Source organism: Scyliorhinus canicula, chromosome 8 (assembly GCF_902713615.1).
Source record: "Scyliorhinus canicula chromosome 8, sScyCan1.1, whole genome shotgun sequence".
Taxonomy (NCBI): domain Eukaryota; kingdom Metazoa; phylum Chordata; class Chondrichthyes; order Carcharhiniformes; family Scyliorhinidae; genus Scyliorhinus; species Scyliorhinus canicula.
The window spans coordinates 186,224,641-186,244,887 of NC_052153.1; the positions used below are offsets into that span (position 1 = coordinate 186,224,641).

Below are 20,247 nucleotides of genomic sequence, written 5' to 3' on the forward strand. Positions count from 1 at the left end.
ATGGCAGTGTGCGGTTGGAGTGTGTGTTGATGGCAGGGTGGGGTTGGAGTGTGTGTTGATGGCAGTGTGGGGATGGAGTGTGTGTTGATGGCAGTGTGGGGTTGGAGGGTGTGTGGATGGCAGTGTGGGGTTGGAGTGTGTGTGGATGGCAGTGTGGGGTTGGAGTGTGTGTTGATGGCAGTGTGGGGTTGGAGTGTGTGTTGATGGCAGTGTGGGGTTGGAGTGTGTGTTGATGGCAGTGTGGGGTTGGAGTGAGTGTTAATGGCAGTGTGGGGTTGGAGTGTGTGTTGATGGCAGTGTGGGGTTGGAGTGAGTGTTAATGGCAGTGTGGGGTTGGAGTGTGTGTTGATGGCAGTGTGGGGTTGGAGTGTGTGTTGATGGCAGTGTGGAGTTGGAGTGTGTGTTGATGACAGTGTGGGGTTGGAGTGTGTGTGGGATTGGAGTGTGTGTTGATGGCAGTGTGGGGTTGGAGTGTGTGTTGATGGCAGTGTGGTGTTGGAGTGTGTGTTGATGGCAGTGTGGAGTTGGAGTGTGTGTTGATGACAGTGTGGGGTTGGAGTGTGTGTGGGATTGGAGTGTGTGTTGATGGCAGTGTGGGGTTGGAGTGTGTGTTGATGGCAGGGTGGGGTTGGAGTGTGTGTTGATGGCAGTGTGGGGGTTGGAATGACTGTTGATGGCAGTGTGGGGTTGGAGTGTGTGTGGGGTTGGAGTGTGTGTTGATGGCAGGTGGGGTTGGAGTGTGTGTTGATGGCAGTGTGGGGTTGGAGTGTGTGTTGATGGCAGTGTGGGGTTGGAGTGTGTGTTGATGGCAGTGTGGGGTTGGAGTGTGTGTGGGATTGGAGTGTGTGTTGATGGCAGTGTGGGGTTGGAGTGAGTGTGGGTTTGGAGTGTGTGTTGATGGCAGTGTGGGGTTGGAATGACTGTTGATGGCAGTGTGGGGTTGGAGTGTGTGTGGGGTGGGAGTGTGTGTGGGGTTGGAGTGTGTGTTGATGGCAGTGTGGGGTTGGAGTGTGTGTTGATGGCAGTGTGGGGTTGGAGTGTGTGGTGATGGCAGTGTGGGGTTGGAGTGTGTGTGGGGTTGGAGTGTGTGTGGGATTGGAGTGTGTGTTGATGGCAGTGTGGGGTTGGAGTGTGTGTTGATGGCAGTGTGGGGTTGGAGTGTGTGTTGATGGCAGGTGGTGGTTGGAGTGTGTGTTGATGACAGTGTGGGATTTGGAGTGTGTGTGGGGTTGGAGTGTGTGTTGGATGGCAGTGTGGGGTTGGAGTGTGTGTGGGGTTGGAGTGTGTGTTGATGGCAGTGTTGGGGTTGGAGTGTGTGTTGATGGCAGTGTGGGGTTGGAGTGTGTGTTGATGGCAGTGTGGGGTTGGAGTGTGTGTTAATGGCAGTGGGGTGGGGGGGTGTGGGGGTTGGAGTGTGTGTTGAAGGCAGTTGGGGTTGGAGTGTGTGTTGAGGCAGTGTGGGGTTGGAGTGTGTGTTAATGGCAGTGTGGGGGTTGGAGGGTGTGTTGATGGCAGTGTGGGGGTTGGAGTGTGTTGATGGCAGTGTGGGGTTGGAGTGTGTGTTGATGGCAGTGTGGGGTTGGAGTGTGTGTGGATGGCAGTGTGGGGTTGGAGTGTGTGTTAATGGCAGTATGGGGTTGGAGTGTGTGTGGGGTTGGAGTGTGTGTTAATGGCAGTGTGGGGTTGGAGTGTGTGTTGATGGCCGTGTGGGGTTGGAGGGTGTGTGGGGTTGGAGTGTGTGTTGATGGCAGTGTGGGGTTGGAGGGTGTGTTGATGGCAGTGTGGGGTTGGAGGGTGTGTGGATGGCAGTGTGGGGTTGGAGTGTGTGTTAATGGCAGTGTGGGGTTGGAGTGTGTGTTAATGGCAGTGTGGGGTTGGAGTGTGTGTGGGGTTGGAGTGAGTGTTGATGACAGTGTGGGGTTGGAGTGTGTGTTGATGGCAGTGTGGGGTTGGAGTGAGTGTTGATGGCAGTGTGGGTGTGGGGTTGGAGTGTGTTAATGGCAGTGTGGGGTTGGAGTGTGTGTTAATGGCAGTGTGGGGTTGGAGTGTGTGTTGATGGCAGTGTGGGGTTGGAGGGTGTGTGGGGTTGGAGTGTGTGTTGATGGCAGTGTGGGGTTGGAGTGTGTGTTGATGGCAGTGTGGGGTTGGAGTGTGTGTTAATGGCAGTGTGGGGTTGGAGTGTGTGTTGATGACAGTGTGGGGTTGGAGTGTGTGTTGATGGCAGTGTGGGGTTGGAGTGTGTGTGGGGTTGGAGTGTGTGTTGATGGCAGTGTGGGGTTGGAGTGTGTGTTGATGGCAGTGTGGGGTTGGAGTGTGTGTGGGGTTGGAGTGTGTGTTGATGGCAGTGTGGGGTTGGAGTGAGTGTTAATGGCAGTGTGGGGTTGGAGTGTGTGTTAATGGCAGTGTGGGGTTGGAGTGTTTGTTGATGACAGCGTGGGGTTGGAGTGTGTGTTGATGGCAGTGTGGGGTTGGAGTGTGTGTTGATGGCAGTGTGGGGTTGGAGTGTGTGTTGATGGCAGTGTGGGGTTGGAGTGTGTGTGGGGTTGGAGTGTGTGTTGATGACAGTGTGGGGTTGGAGTGTGTGTTGATGGCAGTGTGGGGTTGGAGTGTGTGTTGATGGCAGTGTGGGGTTGGAGTGTGTGTGGGGTTTGAGTGTGTGTTAATGGCAGTGTGGGGTTGGAGTGTTTGTTGATGACAGCGTGGGGTTGGAGTGTGTGTTGATGGCAGTGTGGGGTTGGAGTGTGTGTGGGGTTGGAGTGTGTGTTGATGGCAGTGTGGGGTTGGAGTGTGTGTTGATGGCAGTGTGGGGTTGGAGTGTGTGTTGATGGCAGTGTGGGGTTGGAGTGTGTGTGGGGTTGGAGTGTGTGTTGATGGCAGTGTGGGGTTGGAGTGTGTGGTGTTGGCAGTGTGGGGTTGGAGTGTGTGTTGATGACAGTGTGGGGTTGGAGTGTGTGTTGATGACAGTGTGGGGTTGGAGTGTGTGTTGATGGCAGTGTGGGGTTGGAGTGTGTGTTGATGGCAGTGTGGGGTTGGAGTGTGTGTGTGGTTGGCGTGTGTGTTGATGACAGTGTGGGGTTGGAGTGTGTGTGGGGTTGGAGTGTGTGTTGATGGCAGTGTGGGGTTGGAGTGTGTGTGGGGTTGGAGGGTGTGTTGATGGCAGTGTGGGGTTGGAGTGTGTGTTGATGGCAGTGTGGGGTTGGAGTGTGTGTGGGGATGGAGTGTGTGTTGATGGCAGTGTGGGGTTGGAGTGTGTGTGGGGTTGGAGGGTGTGTTGATGGCAGTGTGCGGTTGGAGTGTGTGTTGATGGCAGTGTGGGGTTGGAGTGTGTGTTGATGGCAGTGTGGGGTTGGAGTGTGTGTGGGGTTGGAGTGTGTGTTAATGGCAGTATGGGGTTGGAGTGTGTGTGGGGTTGGAGTGTGTGTTAATGGCAGTGTGGGGTTGGAGTGTGTGTTGATGGCCGTGTGGGGTTGGAGGGTGTGTGGGGTTTGGAGTGTGTGTTGATGGCAGTGTGGGGTTGGAGGGTGTGTTGATGGCAGTGTGGGGTTGGAGTGTGTGTTGATGGCAGTGTGGGGTTTGGAGTGTGTGTTAATGGCAGTGTGGGGTTGGAGTGTGTGTTGATGACAGTGTGGGGTTTGGAGTGTGTGTTGATGGGCAGTGTGGGGTTGGAGTGTGTGTTGATGGCAGTGAGGGGTTGGAGTGTGTGTGGATGGCAGTGTGGGGTTGGAGTGTGTGTGGATGGCAGTGTGGGGTTGGAGTGTGTGTGGGGTTGGAGTGTGTGTTGATGGCAGTGTGGGGTTGGAGTGTGTGTTGATGGCAGTGTGGGGTTGGAGTGTGTGTTAATGGCAGTGTGGGGTTGGAGTGTGTTTTGATGGCAGTGTGGGGTTGGAGTGTGTGTGGGATTGGAGTGTGTGTTGATGGCAGTGTGGGGTTGGAGTGTGTGTTAATGGCAGTGTGGGGTTGGAGTGTGTGTTAATGGCAGTGTGGGGTTGGCGTGTGTGTTGATGGCAGTGTGGGGTTGGAGTGTGAGTTGATGGCAGTGTGGGGTTGGAGTTTGTGTTGATGGCAGTGTGGGGTTGGAGTGTGTGTTGATAACAGTGTGGGGTTGGAGTGTGTGTGGGATTGGAGTGTGTGTTGATGGCAGTGTGGGGTTGGAGTGTGTGTTGATGACAGTGTGGGGTTGGAGTGTGTGTTGATGGCAGTGTGGCGTTGGAGTGCGTGTTGATGGCAGTGTGGGGTTGGAGTGTGTTGATGACAGTGTGGGGTTGGAGTGTGTTGATGGCAGTGTGGGGTTGGAGTGTGTGTGGTGTTGGAGTGTGTGTTGATGGCCGTGTGGGGTTGGAGTGTGTGTGGGGTTGGAGTGAGTGTTAATGGCAGTATGGGGTTGGAGTGTGTGTGGGGTTGGAGTGTGTGTTTTTGGCAGTGTGGGGTTGGAGTGTGTGGGGTTGGAGTGTGTGTTGATGGCAGTGTGGGGTTGGAGTGTGTGTTGATGACAGTGTGGGGTTGGAGTGTGTGTGGGGTTGGAGTGTGTGTTGATGGCAGTGTGGGGTTAGAGTGTGTGTTGATGGCAGTGTGGGGTTGGAGTGTGTGTGTGGTTGGCGTGTGTGTTGATGACAGTGTGGGGTTGGAGTGTGTGTGGGGTTGGAGTGTGTGTTGATGGCAGTGTGGGGTTGGAGTGTGTGTTGATGGCAGTGTGGGGTTGGAGTGTGTGTGGGGTTGGAGGGTGTGTTGATGGCAGTGTGGGGTTGGAGTGTGTGTTGATGGCAGTGTGGGGTTGGAGTGTGTGTGGGGATGGAGTGTGTGTTGATGGCAGTGTGGGGTTGGAGTGTGTGTGGGGTTGGAGTGTGTGTTGATGGCAGTGTGGGGTTGGAGTGTGTGTTGATGACAGTGTGGGGTTGGAGTGTGTGTTGATGGCAGTGTGGGGTTGGAGTGTGTGTGGGGTTGGAGTGTATGTTGATGGCAGTGTGGGGTTGGAGTGTGTGTGGATGGCAGTGTGGGGTTGGAGTGTGTGTGGGGTTGGAGTGAGTGTTGATGGCAGTGTGGGGTTGAAGTGTGTGTGGGGTTGGAGTGTGTGTTGATGGCAGTGTGGGCTTGGAGTGTGTGTTGATGGCAGTGTGGGGTTGGAGTGTGTGTTGATGACAGTGTGGTGTTGGAGTGTGTGTTGATGATAGTGTGGGGTAGGAGTGTGTGTGGGGTTGGAGGGTGTGTTGATGGCAGTGTGGGGTTGGAGTGTGTGTTAATGGCAGTGTGGGGTTGGAGTATGTGTTGATGGCAGTGTGGGGTTGGAGTATGTGTTGATGGCAGTGTGGGGTTGGAGTGTGTGTGGGGTTGGAGTGTGTGTTGATGATAGTGTGGGGTTGGAGTGTGTGTTGATGACAGTGTGGGATTGGAGTGTGTGTTGATGATAGTGTGGGGTTGGAGTGTGTGTGGGGTTGGAGTGTGTATTGATGGCAGTGTGGGGTTGGAGTGTGTGTTGATGGCAGTGTGGGGTTGGAGTGTGTGTTGATGACAGTGTGGGGTTGGAGTGTGTGTGGGGTTGGAGTGTGTGTGGGGTTGGAGTGTGTGTTGATGGCAGTGTGGGGTTGGAGTGTGTGTTGATGGCAGTGTGGGGTTGGAGTGTGTGTGTGGTTGGCGTGTGTGTTGATGACAGTGTGGGGTTGGAGTGTGTGTGGGGTTGGAGTGTGTGTTGATGGCAGTGTGGGGTTGGAGTGTGTGTTGATGGCAGTGTGGGGTTGGAGTGTGTGTGGGTGGAGGGTGTGTTGATGGCAGTGTGGGGTTGGAGTGTGTGTGGGGTTGGAGTGTGTGTTGATGGCAGTGTGGGGTTTGGAGTTGTGTGTTGATGGAGTGTGGGTTGGAGTGTGTGTGGGGATGGAGTGTGTGTTGATGCAGTGTGGGGTTGGAGTGTGTGTGGGTTGGAGGTGTGTGTTGATGGCAGTGTGTGGGTTGGAGTGTGTGTTGAGGCAGCTGTGGGGTTGGAGTGTGTGTTGATGGGCAGTGTGGGGTTGGAGTGTTGTTGTGGGGTTGGCGTGTGTGGTTGATGCAGTGTGGGGTTGGAGTGTGTGTGGGGTTGGAGTGTGTGTTGATGGACAGTGTGGGGTGGAGTGTGTGTTGATGTGCAGTGTGGGCCTGTGTGTGTGTATGCAGTGTGGGGTTGGAGTGTGTGTGGGGGTTGGAGTGTATGTTGATGGCAGTGTGGGGTGGAGTGTGTGTGGATGGCAGTGTGGGGTTGGAGTGTGTGTGGGGTTGGACGTGAGTGTTGATGGCAGTGTGGGGTTGAAGTGCTGTGTGGGGTTGGAGTGTGTGTTGATGGCAGTGTGGGCTTGGAGTGTGTGTTTGATGGCAGTGTGGGGTTGGAGTGTGTGTTGATGACAGTGTGGTGTTGGGAGTGTGTGTTGATGATAGTGTGGGGTAGGAGTGTGTGTGGGGTTGGAGGGTGTGTTGATGGCAGTGTGGGGTTGGAGTGTGTGTTAATGGCAGTGTGGGTTGGAGTGTGTGTTGATGGCAGTGTGGGGTTGGAGTGTGTGTTGATGGCAGTGTGGGGTTGGAGTATGTGTTGATGGCAGTGTGGGGTTGGAGTGTGTGTGGGGTTGGAGTGTGTGTTGATGGCAGTGTGGGTTTGGAGTGTGTGTGGGGTTGGAGTGTGTGTTGATGGCAGTGTGGGGTTGGAGTGTGTGTGGGGTGGAGTGTGTGTTGATGATAGTGTGGGGTTGGAGTGTGTGTTGATGACAGTGTGGGGTTGGAGTGTGTGTTGATGATAGTGTGGGGTTGGAGTGTGTGTGGGCCTGGAGTGTGTGTGGGGTTGGAGTGTGTGTTGATGGCAGTGTGGGGTTGGAGTGTGTGTGGGGTTGGAGTGTGTGTTGATGGCAGTGTGGGGTTGGAGTGTGTGTGGGGTTGGAGTGTGTGTTGATGATAGTGTGGGGTTGGAGTGTGTGTTGATGACAGTGTGGGGTTGGAGTGTGTGTTGATGATAGTGTGGGGTTGGAGTGTGTGTGGGGTTGGAGTGTGTATTGATGGCAGTGTGGGGTTGGAGTGTGTGTTGATGGCAGTGTGGGGTTGGAGTGTGTGTTGATGGCAGTGTGGGGTTGGAGTGTGTTAATGGCAGTGTGGGGTTGGAGTGTGTGTTAATGGCAGTGTGGGGTTGGAGTGTGTTAATGGCAGTGTGGGGTTGGAGTGTGTGTTGATGGCAGTGTGGGGTTGGAGTGTGTTAATGGCAGTGTGGAATTGGAGTGTGTGTTGATGGCAGTGTGGGGTTGGAGTGTGTGTTAATGGCAGTATGGGGTTGGAGTGTGTGTTAATGGCAGTGTGGGGTTGGAGTGTGTGTTGATGGCAGTGTGGGGTTGGAGTGTGTGTTGATGGCAGTGTGGGATTGGAGTGTGTGTTGATGGCAGTGTGGGGTTGGAGTGTGTTAATGGCAGTGTGGGGTTGGAGTGTGTTAATGGAAGTGTGGGGTTGGAGTGTGTGTTGGTGCAGTGTGGGGTTTATATGTTGTATTTATTTGTATGAACTAAGATTTATGGGGTTCGCTATTTGCAATAACTTCCCCAATCGTAAAGCCCAGATCGTGTTGGAGACTTATCCATATGACAATAAAGAACTCTTTCATTGAAATCCCAAAGTATGTTAATTGTTAAAATATAAGTGGCTGGATTATCCGTTGCATTGGGATTGGCTAGGGGCTTTTCACAGTAACTTCATTGAAGCCTACTCGTGACAATAAGCCATTTTCATTTTCATTTCATTAAGTGCCGGCTCAAACGGAGAATTTGTGGCGTTTTACGACCTAAAAATTGGCGTTGATCCCTCTCCAACACCCGGACTGTTGAGGGGCCAGCAGGGATGCCGGGTGAAATTCCCGGCTCCCGTGTTGAAAACGTCCGGAGAATGGCCGGGTCCTTGGCCGCACATGTGCATGGCGACGACCTGCAGCGGTCGGACCGTTCAACTTGGCGTCGTCCGTGCGTGGACCCGAACCGCCATCCGTGACCCCACAGGACACCACTGGCCACCCCCCCACCAGACACCCCAGTTCTCACGGAAGCTCCCCCCCCTCCCACCTGCCCCCCCCCCCCCCCCCACTCCCCCCCCCACCGGGCAGCAACACAGATCACGGCCGAATGAGACGGCGCAGGACACAGCCGACAGCCACCACGCCAGGTTCCCGATCGCTCAAACCACATGTCACCCGCGCGGTCAGGAACTGAGCCCATCGGGGGCGGATCATCGTGGGAGGGCTTGCCAATGACGTGCAAACGCTGTTGTAACGGTGTGCAGCACCTAACGCGATTATGCCATTCTGAGGGGGCGGAGCATGGCTGACCGGCGAGAAACCGGCGGCGGCCCCAATTTGGGTGTCGGGTTGGATTTTCCACCCGATTGCCGATTACGACATCGCCGCCGGGCAACGGAGAATCCCACACAACATATCCGAAAGATTAAAAACAGCAATTAGCAGTAATTAACAGTAAGAGGAGAAAGTTTAACTTTAGCAATTGAATAGATTTCTCACCACCTTTCTCAGAGCAAGTCCTGAATTGATGCCTTCGAGAAACATCGGAAACAGTTCTCAACGCTGCTCCATAAACATCTCTCTCCCCCTCGCTACCCCCATGTTTCCCTTTACATCTGTTCACATCTCTATTAACATCTCTCTCTGCCTTTCTCTGTCTCACTGCCTTTGCCTGCCTGCCTGTACCCTAAATGTCTTCTTCAGACCTCTTTCTTAACCTTACAATTTGAAATCTCACCTTCGGCAATTGTTGGAAAAATAGCCAATTGGTCTTTAACTTGCCAATAATCAGATAAGAATGAGCCCCGTTGGTTTTTAGCTAATTTTACATCTTGTCCCAGAATTATGACGACTTTAGAATTAGAACAGTACAGCACAGAACAGGCCCTTTGGCCCTCGATGTTGTGCCGAGCAATGATCACCCTACTCAAGCCCACGTATCCACCCTATACCAGTAACCCAACAACCCCCATTAACCTTATTTTTTAGGACACTAAGGGCAATTTAGCCTGGCCAATCTACCTAACCCGCACATCTTTGGACTGTGGGAGGAAACCGGAGCACCCGGAGGAAACCCACGCACACACGGGGAGGACGTGCAGACTCCACACAGACAGTGACCCAGCCGGGAATCGAACCTGGGACCCTGGGAACCTGGGACCCTGGAGCTGTGAAACATTTATGCTAACCACCATGCTACCATGCTGCCCCTCTTCTCCTAACACTATGTCTCTTATCTTGAGGTAGGCTGGGTCTCTTATCAAAGGGCCTACTCTGTCCTCCATGCCAAGTTTAATATTATCTCCTCATTCCGTGGCCTGAGATATACGCAATTCGCACAGCACTTTAAAAGTCTGTATTAATATTCAAGTGCTATATGTTTATAATTATAAAAAGGTATAAACATTTTAAATTACATTCCCAGCTTTTCTAACTTACCGATTAATGAATTTCTTATTCTTTAACTGTCTCACAATTAAGGCTGCGTATTTAACTAATCTGGCTGGCTTTCAACAATACTGGTTTCTCATCAATTTCAGCGGAAAATGCTGAAAAGTAGATTAATTTAAACAACAAAATGGTAGTCGCACTAAAAGTAGTGATTTTCGATGTGCCACAAGGTTGGAGTGTGGTAAAGGCAGTGTGAGGTTTCATGAGGAAGGATATGCAAGAAGAAGATTAGTGAAAACAAATGTAGGTCCCTTACAGTCCAAAAACAGGATAAACTAAAGAGGGGAAGAGGGAAATGACGGAACAATGAAACAACTACTTCAGTTGCACCTTCACAGAGGAAAACACAAATGACTTCCCACAATTGCTGAGGAATCAGGGTCACGTGAGAAGGAGGAATTGAAGAAAATTAGTGTTACGACAAAAATTGCTGGAGACATTCCCGTCACCCATAATTTACATCCCAGGGTACAGGTCATCAGGGTAACAATGGAAATGTTGGTTGTCCTCTTCCAAAATTCTGCAGATTCTGGGACATTCCCGACAGATTGGACGGTGACAAATGGAACCCTGCTATTTGAAAAAGAAGGGTGGGGTTGATGCACTATCAATTACGACGAGACGAGGGTAGAAGGTAATCGAGGCTTTATTACACAGAGTTGTGTGGCCTCCTGCAGCAGCTCACGAAATGGCTGCAGCTCCGAGAGCACACACATTTATACTCCGCCTACTGGGTGGAGCCAGCAGACAGGGTCTACCCCCGTACCTGTAGTAAAGGGGCCTTACCGTAATACCCTCTGATGCAGCGCAGTATATACAATATAACACAAAGTGGTGACTACCACAGGAGCAAACATGGAATTATAGGCTGGTTAGCCTAGCACCAGGAGCAGGGAAAATGCTGGAGTTTATGGTAAAGGATGTGATAGCAGGACACTTAGAAAACATCAACGGGATTAGACAAAGCCAACTTGGATATATGAAAGGAAAATCCTGTTGGACAAAACTACTGGAATTTTCTGAAGATGTAACCAGTAGATTAGATGAGGGCGAGCGGCGATCCTCCGAGGCCGATGGGCCGAGCGGCTGGCCCTTCACGCCCGTTTCACCATGGCAGCAAACACACCTGCTCGTTGCCGTTGTGAAACGGGCGCCAGATGCCCGTTTGGGACATCTAGAGGCCCAATTGGCACGGCAGCACCACGTCTGTGCTCGGGAGGGGCAGGCCCGCGATCGGTGCCCACCGATCATCGGGCCAGCGTCCAAAACAGATGCACTCTTTCCCCTCCGCCGCCCGGCAAGATCAAGCCGCCACGTCTTGCCGGGCGGCTGAGGAGAAAGACGCCAACTGCGCATGCGCGGGTCGGCATTGTCCAACCTGCGCATGCGCGGCTGACGTCATCGGCCGCGTCAGCCGCCATGACGCTTGACGTGCGGCCTTGACGACCGTCGTCAAGGCCACGCCGCCGTGACGCACGGGGCCGCGCTCCTAGCCCCGCCCAGGGGGGGGGGGGGGGAGAGTCGGCCCCGGAAGTGGCCGTGAAGGCTGCTGTGGGTTACGGCCTGTCCCATGGCAGCCTTTACGATTCTCCGCATTTGCGGAGAATCTCGCCCAAGGTGTTACATAAATGGTGATAGTTTGAGAAACGTTGACGTAGAAAGTGACCTACGTGACCTGGTGCACCAGTCGTGGAATGCAAGCCTGCAGGCACAGCAAGCAGTTGGGAAGGAAAATGCTATGTTGGCCTTCATTGCAAGAGGATTTGAGTACAGGAGCAGGGATGTCTTACAGCAGCTGTACAGAGCCCTGGTGAAACCACACATGGAGTATTGTGTGCAGCTTTGTTCTCCTTACCTGAGAAAAGGTAGAAGCAAAATTAATGTGGATGCTGGAATCGGAGACAAAAATAGAAAACACTGGACAATCTCAGCAGGTCTGACAGCATCTGTGGAGAGAGAAGGGAGCTATCGTTTCGAGTCTGGATGACTCTGTCAAAGTTGGAGAGATCTGGAAAAGGGGTCAGGTTTATACTGCAGTGGGGTTGGGGGTGGAGCGGTGGGGGCTGGATAGGGGGCCAGAAAAATGTGGAGATGGACAACGATGTCGAGGGCAAGATAAAAGGAATGCAAATGGTAGTGATTAAGACTAAAAAGGAAGCTGATAGTGGCACATAAAGAGATTAGCATGTGTGAATGACAGAACAAAGGTGAACAGTGTGTCCAAGGGCAACTCGGCCCATGTAGAGTAGCGGGTGGGGGAGAACAATGGAAAAACAGATCAATGGAAGAAATGAAAATAAATTGATAGAAATAAAAATAGGGTCAAGGTGGAGGAGAGAGTTCACAGTCTGACGTTATTGAGATCAGTGTTTAGTCCAGAAGGCTGTAATGTGCCTGATCGGAAGATGAGGTGCTGTTCCTCCAGTTTGTTCCTTGGAGGCCTCCAAGGGCCTTCTGTTCCTTGGAGACGGAGCAGGGGAAAGCCACGGAACTGGATCCTCAATTTTCTGGTGTTTAAGTTGTAAGGAAAGCCTTGTGGACCTTGGCTTGTCCAGGAGAGAGGAGAATGCTCGCGAGGTGGGCTAACAGCAATATATTAGATTGTAACCTGATGCAACGGGTAAATCTGGAAAATTCGTTCAAACTACACTTTTGATCAAAGGGTTTTTGATTTAAAATAGAAAACAAACTTAAATTGCGACTGGCATTAGGAAACTTTGCCTTACACTCAAAACCATGAACACTTGGAACGGACTCCCAGATACAACTGCAGGGTCACCAAACCCTCTGGCATTGGGAGGCGAGTATACATTGGAAAGCTAGTCTACAATTATAGCAATAATTCGTAAAGCTAATAGGATGTTATCATTTATTGCGAGGGGGATTGATTACAAAAGTCAGAAGGTTTCAGTTGTACAGGACATTGATGATGCCACATATGGAGTATTGTGCACAGTTTTGGTCTCCTTATTTAAGGCAAGATGTAAATGCGTCAGATGTAGTTCAGAGAAGGTTTACTAGACTCATACCTGGAATGGGAGGGTTGTTTTGTGAAGGAAGGTTAGACAGGTAAGGCATGTATCCACTGGAGTTCAGGGTGGATGTGGAGATGATGGGGGGGTTTCTCCGACCCCCCCCCCCGCCGGGTCGGAGAATCGCCGGGGGTAGGCGTGAATCCTGCCCCTGCTGTCCGCCGAATTCTCCTGCCCCCAAAAATCCCCCTCCCCCCAAAAATCCCCCTCCCCCCCCCCCCCCCCGACGTGAATCGCCCACCTCGGAGAATGGCGAGGACCGGCGCAATGCAATGGACCCCGGGGCCGCCTGAATTCTCCAGCCCGCGATGGGCCCAGCGTTCGCCCGTTTTAGGCCTGTCCCGCCGGCGTAAATTAAGATAGGTACTTACCGGCGGGACCTGGCTCCCGGGTGGCCTCCGAGGTCCTCGGGGGGGGAACTGGCCCTGGGGGGGTGCCCCCACGTTGGCCTGGCCCGCGATCGCAGCCCACCGATCCGCAGGCGGGCCTGTGCCGTGGGGGCACTCTATTCCTCCGCGTTGGCCGTGTAAAAGTCCGCCATGGCCGACGCGGAGATGAACCCCACTGCGCATGCGCTGGGGTGATGCCAGCACACGCTGGCACTCCACGCATGCGCCAACTCGCGCCGGCGGCGGAGGCCATTCGGCGCCGGTTGGTGTGGCCCCAAGCCCCTTCCGCGCCAGCCGGCACGACGCAAACCACTCCGCCGCTGGCCAAGCCCCTGAAGGTGCAGAGGATTCCGCACCTTTGGGGCGGCCCGACGCCGGAGTGGTTCACGCCACTCCTTCCCGCCGGAGTTGTCCGCTCCGCGGAATCCCGTCTGAGGTTTCTTCCTGTGGGAGAATCTACTACAAATGGGCCGCTGTTTATAAATAAGGGGCTGTTCATTTCAGACTGAGATGAGGAGAATTTCTTTCGCTCAGAGAGTCAGGAGTTTCTGGAACTCTCTTCCTGAAAAGGTTGCGAAAGCTGAGTCTGAGTTTAAGGCAGAGCTGAATAGATTCTTGATTAACAAGGGGGTGAAAGGTTCATCATTGAACTGCTACAGTGCAGAAGGAGCTCATTCAGCACATTGAGTCTGCACTGACCCTCTGAAAGAGCCCCCAGGCCCGTAGGCCCACTCCCCTGTCCTATCCCCGTAACCCCACACATTGATCATGGTCAATCCACTCCGGTTTCCTCCCACAAGTCCTGAAAGACGTGCTGTTAGGTGAATTGGACATTCCGAATTCTCCCTCAGTGTACCCGAACAGGCGATGGAGTGTGGCAACTCGGGGCTTTTTACAGTAACTTCATTGCAGTGTCAGTGTAAGCCGACTTGTGACACTAATAAAGATTACTGGATTATTATTACCTGCACATCTCTGGACTGTGGGGGGAAACCGGAGCACTGGGAAAAACGCACGCAGACGCGGGGAGAGTGTGCAAACTCCACCCAGACAGACGCTTAAAGTCGGAATTGAACCCAGTGTTATGTACTCTGGGATAACACAGGCTGCAACTGGATGCAGCTTTAACCAAAAGATACTCCAGACCTTGAAGTTAGTTCAATCTGATTTATTGAACCAGTAGCACAGTTAGCTCAGTTCTCTGTGAGTTCGACTCTCTGCTAACCTAAGTATGGTTACTCTGTCTGACTGAAACAGACCAGCTCTTAGCCACGTGCTGGAGGTGTGATACTGTACATACACCCTGACTCACTCTGTAGATGTTCATCAGTGGAAAGAGGCGGAGTGTGAGCGCCTCGTGCCTTTTATAGTGAGATACCACCCCTCAGTGTCCTGCCTGCTCATTGGTCATGTCCTGTTCTCTGTGTTCATTAGCTGCCTGTCTGTGTATCATTATCTGCATGTCTACATATCAGGACACCCAGGTCCCTGGCATTGTGAGGCAGCAGTGCTAACCACTGTGCTACCATGTCGCAGGGGTAGGCAGGAATGTGGGGTTGACTTTGCCGCCAAACCAGCCGTCTCCTTGCTGAATGGAGGGGCAGGATTGATGGGCTGAGTGGCCTGTTCGTGTTCCTAATTTGGATGTGGGATTTGCAGGAATTAAAGTGCAATCCGCAGGACACTACTCCAAGGAACAGAATGAAAAGCAGCGAATGTTTTCTCCACATTATTTGAACAGTTTGTTTCTTTCCTGGAAAGATATTGTGTATGAGAGATGTGGTAAAGGATGCTTGTTGTGTTGGAGATGGGAGGCAGTGTTCTCTTGTAAAGTTGTACTTCCACAGACTTCATTCGAAACACAAAAGGATTTATTGATAATGTTACAACACCCTGGGAATAAATGGATAAGTTTTGAGGTGAGTCTTCACTGCTGTGGTTGTGGCCTCTGGGAATAGATTTGCACAAGAAATTCAGGTTGGCGCAGTTCCTGGTTTCCACCATCGGATGGAGCTAGGTACAGAATGTTTAGGTCAGTACACTTCCAGTCGCTGACTGTCACGTGGTGCTGTGGATGGGATGTTCAGATCAGTGCAATTCTGCCCTTCTACCACCAGATGGAGCTTTCATCTCCCTGTGAAATTACTGGGTTTCAACTCCAGGATCAGCAGGGCTTCACTTGCCTGATTTTTGTACAGAACACTGGCGGCGTTATCACAAATGCTTTCAACTTAACCTTCCATTTTGAACTCTTCCCAGCCCGTCAGACAGATATGTAAGAGTGTTACCAACCTGTGGGAAATGGGTGACACTTTCACATTCAGAAGATCTCTGTTCCCCAGTTCTGATTGTTGTCTGTGCCCTTTTAAACAAGGCAGTCTCCACAGATTTAGCTAGAATGCCTCTTAAAATCATCTGACAAAGAGAGATAGGGAGATTCTTCACGACCTCCCAGCCTAGCTTCCTTCACCGAACTGAAGACAAAATGGAACTCTTCACAAGGCCCACCTTTCCTCTGGAAGTGTCTGACTGGCTCCACCAATCACAGGCGACAATAGGAGAATGCTGAGAAATATACCTTCACTGATTGGCTCCTTGCCACAGAACCTAAAGGGATGTCTTGCGTTCGTCTATCAGAACAGGGGTTTCAGTGTCCAAAGACTGTAATTTAAACAAAAATCCCAAATATGCAGCAATGTTGTAGCAGCTAACCAAAAGACTGTAGATCAAAGCAGGCAGCAGGACAGGGATAGAACTGGAACACAGGGAGAGACCAAAGGTTTCACAACAATATCCTAGCAATAAGAAGAATTGTATGACAGCATCACAGCTGCATCTTGTCCACTGCATGTCTTCTGCCCAAGAGGACTCTGCACGCTGGAGTGATTACCCACACTGAGTCCTAATTGAGCCCCCAAGCCAAGTGAACCTTATCTGCTATGTTGCCCTTAAAGGGGAAACCACCACGTCTCTGTAACCTGAATATGTGTGAAATCACACAGCAACCTGGACAATTACACACAGGAGACTCAGAAGTTGTCCACTTTGAGAAACAACCTGTCTCCACCTGTGCAAATAAAGGTGCCATGCTTTCGAATGATCAGATCATACACAATGGAATAAATGTGGAGGGGGCATTTGTGAGAAAGCAATTTTTAATTAATTCATGGGATCTTGGCATCACTGGCTCGGTCAACATTTATTGCCCATGCCTGATTTCACCTTGAGAGGATGGTGGTGAGCCATTCTTGAACCGTTGCAATCCCTGTGATGTAGATACACCTACATGTTGTCAGGGAGGGAGTTCCAAGATTTTGACACAGCGACAATAAAGGAATGACGATGCATTTCCAAGTCAGGATGGTGAGTGAGGGGAACATCCACTTGGTGGTGTTCCCATGTATCTGTCACCCTTGGTAGTGGTCGTGGGTTTGGAAGGTGCGGCCTAAGGAGCCTTGGTGAGTTCCTGCAGTGCATCTTGTAGGTGGTGCACACGGTTGCCCCTGAGGTGGAGGGGGTGTATGGTTGTGGATGGGGTACCAATCAAGTGGGTTGCGTTGTCCTGAATCGTGTCTAGCTGTTTGAGTGTTGTTGGAGATGCACTCATCCAGCCACTGGAGAGTATTCCATTCCACTCCTGACTTGTGTCTTATGGGGGGTGAACAGGCTTTGGGGAGTCAGGAGGTGAGTTACTCACAGCAGGATTCCTAGCTTGTGACTTTCTCTTGTAGCCCCACCATTAATTTGGTTAGTCCAATTTGGTTTATGATCAAAGTTAACCCACGGGGTGTTAATTGTGGGAGATTCAGCAATGGCAATGCCATTGAATGTCCAGGGTCAATGGTTGGATTCTCTCTTGTTGGTGATTGTCATTGCCTGGCACTTGTGCAATGTTACTTGCTGCTTGTCAGCCCAAGCCTGGATATTGTCCATGTTGTGCTGCATTTGGACTCCTTCATACCTGAGGAGTCTCAAATGGTGCTGTCATCAGTGACCATCCCCATTTCTAACCTTATAAGACCATAAGACATAGAAGCAGAATTAGGCCACTCAACCCATCGAGTCTGCTCCGCCATTAAATCATGGCTGATATTTTCTCATCCCCATTCTCCTGCCTTCTCCCCATACCCCTGATCCCCTTTTTAATCAAGAACCTATCTATCTCTGTCTTAAAGACACTCAGTGAATTGTCCTCCACAGCCTTCTGCGGCAAAGAATTCCCCAGATTCACCACCCTCTGGCTGAAGAAATTCCTCCTCATCTCTGTTTTAAAGGATCGTCCCTTTAGTCTGAGATGGTGCCCTCTGGTTCTAGATTTTCCTACAAGTGGAAACATCCTCTCCACATCCACTCTATCCAGGCCTCGCAGTATCCTGTACGTTTCAATAAGATCCCCCCTCATCCTTCTAAACTCCAACGAGTACAGACCCAGAGTCCTCAACCATTCCTCATACAACAAGTTCTTCATTCCAGGGATCATTCTGTTTGAAGATCATTGATGAAGCAGCTGAAGATGGTTGGGGGCAGTTTCCTGCGGAACTACTACAGTAATGTCCTGGAGCTGAGATGATTGTTCTCCATCCACCACAACTGTTTTCCTTTACCCAGTCATCAGAGGGTATTCGTCTATATCGAATGTATCGAGGCACTGGTTTGCTCGACCAGCTGCGATCGGCAGGCCACATTGTCCGCATGCCCGACACAAGTGGGCTACTCCGAGCTCCGCAGTGGCAAGCGATGACTAGGAGGGCAGAGGAAATGCTACAAGGACACTCCTAAATAAATGTAACATTCCCACTGACACATGAGAATCACCTGCCTTAGAACGCACAAACCGGAGAAAAAGCCTCGTGCCGAGACCTAACCATCTTCAGCTGCTTCATCAACGACTTTCCTTCCAACCCAAGGTCAGAGGTGAGGAGCGTTCGCTGATGAACGCAGTGCTCAGTCCCAACATAGAGGGATCTCTGACTAGTGAGGAGTTTGGCAGAGTGAGGACACGGTCACGTTGTAGTTTTCTTACCCAATGTGGAATTCAGTTTTCAGGTGACACCCGTATCCCCATTGTAAATCAGCACTCCATTCACATGCTCGGTCCACACTCAACTTACACTGTCACTCAGAGACAAAGTGCATTCCACAGAGACACTGTGCAGTGGTATTGTTACTGGACTAGAAATCCAGAGATCCAGGTAATGCTAAGCCAAGGTTTGTCCTTCTTCTAAACACATGCTGAAGATCATAAAAAATAAATCTTTTCCTACGCAGAGAGTCGATGTGGAGTGTGTCCTGGTGCAGGAATGCAATAGTGCGGAACATGGGGAGTGTGAGTAGCTCCTGGAAAGGGTCAGCGTTGGCATAATGGGCCAAATGGCCTCCTTCTGACGTGTATGATGCTGTGATTCTATGGCTGGGGCAATGTGAGGATGGGCTACGGGTGTTTATAAACTGGGGTGGTGCAGATCATTTTCCCTCCATGTTTTGAACTGACTCAATTGGTTTAACCATCCGCTTTCTTTCTGATGAACAGGAAGGTGAGCTTACTGCGTGACTTTGTGGAATCTGAATTCTTTGTTATTGACGGTGACTCTTTAATGATGACGTACATTCACGAGGCGTCCCTCGACCCCGGGCAGCAGCTCCACTTTTTTTATCTGGTGGAGAGTTTTCTGTTCGACTTGACCAAAAAAAAGGCAAAGTACGTCATTGCATTCTTTAAGGTAAGGATGAACCTCATCTTCCGTCACTTTCATAGTTGTATAAACATATATTGGTACAAAAGGCAGAGAGTTTGTGGTGCAGTGGTGATACCCTATCTCTCGGCCAGATGTTCTGGTTTTAAGTCCCGCTTCCAGACGAGGAAGGTGTGTTCATATTGTCGCTTGAACAGGTTGAATATCAACCTAGAATTCTTCCAATCCTGATCGCATGTGCGAATGGGAGAGCTTCCTGCTCAACCGTATTGCAGCACTTTTCTGAGGATATTTATGGACCACTCGATGGTCATCAAAGCCCTCTTTACAGGGCGGCATGGTGGCACAGTGGTTAACACTGTTGCTTCACAGCGACAGGGACCCGGGTTTGATTCCTGGCTTGGGTCACTGTCTGTGCGGAGTCTGCACGTTCTCCCTGTGTCTGCGTGGGTTTCCTCCGGGTGCTCCGGTTTCTTCCCACAAGTCCCGAAAGACGTGCGGTTAGGTAATTTGGACATTCTGAATTTTCCCTCAGTGTACTCGAACAGCCAGAATGGGGCCACTGGGGGATTTTCACAGTAACTTCATTGCAGTGTTGATGTAAGCCTACTTGTGAGAATAATAAAGATTATTATTGTTCTGATTATTAGAACATGGTACCAGGGTACATATAAGGATGGGGCAAGCTTGGAGAACAATGTGAAGAAAATTCACTAAGAAGCATAGAATGATAGTCATAGAAAACAGAAGGCCATTCAGTCCATCATTCCTGTGCCAGCTTTTGATAGAACTGGCCAATAAGACCCACACTGCTTTCTGTCTCCTGATGGTCCTGCAAAGTTTCTTCAAAATTGCAGCTTATAAAGGTTTCAGCCACCTCACCTCAGAAGTCTTTGAAGTGCAGCACAGAATCACATAACGTTCAAATGGCGTTCAAAAGCAATCTCAACAAATACATGGATAGGATGGGTATAGAGGGGTATGGCACTAGGAAGTGCTGAGGGTTTTGGCCAAGGGTGGTATCATGACTGGTACAGGCTTGGAGCGCCGAAGGGCCTGATTCTGTGCTTTATTGTTCTTTGCTCTTTTTTTTCTTTGTTCTTCATTGTTCTTTGGTCTTTGTTCTTTTTTATTCTTTGTTCTTTGTTGTTCTTTGTTGATCTTAGTTCTCAGTTCTTTGTTCTTTGTTGCTCCTGTTTTTTGTTCGTCTTTGTTCTTCTTGCTCTTGTTCTTTGTTGTTCCTTGTTCTTCTTTATTGTTGTTCTTTGTTCTTCCTTGTTATTTGTTCTTTGTGCTTTGTTCTTTATTCGTTATACTTTGTTGTTCTTTGTTCTTGTTCTATGTTCTTAGCTGTTGCAGTACTGAAGGAGGCCATTCGGCCCATCATTTCTGCGCCATCTCTCTGACTGAGCCATCTCTCTGACTGAGCCATGCATCTCGTGCCATCCCCCCACCTTCTCCTCGTAACCCTGCGCATTCTACTTTTTCAGATGGTCATCCGATTCCCTCGTAAATGCCTTGAATGAAGTGGCCCCCACCACACTATCAGGGAGTGCATTCCAGATCTTATCCTGGCTTCACTTAGGCTGAGAGAGTTTTGAGGACAAGCTGCATCATTCTGGCTTCTACTCTTTTGAATGTAGAAGATTAAGGGGGTGACCTGATTGAGGTGTTTAGCA

The 20,247-nt window shown here is 50.9% G+C and overlaps 1 protein-coding gene across 1 annotated transcript in view; it reads left to right on the forward strand.

Annotated features, from left to right (window-relative positions):
• Positions 1–20,247, forward strand: part of LOC119970734 (probable ATP-dependent RNA helicase DDX60) — a 174,252-nt gene that overhangs the window by 27,443 nt on the left and 126,562 nt on the right. Inside the window, 1 exon segment of the mRNA XM_038805842.1 lies at positions 18,406–18,595. Within this exon segment, the coding sequence (XP_038661770.1) occupies positions 18,406–18,595 (190 nt within the window).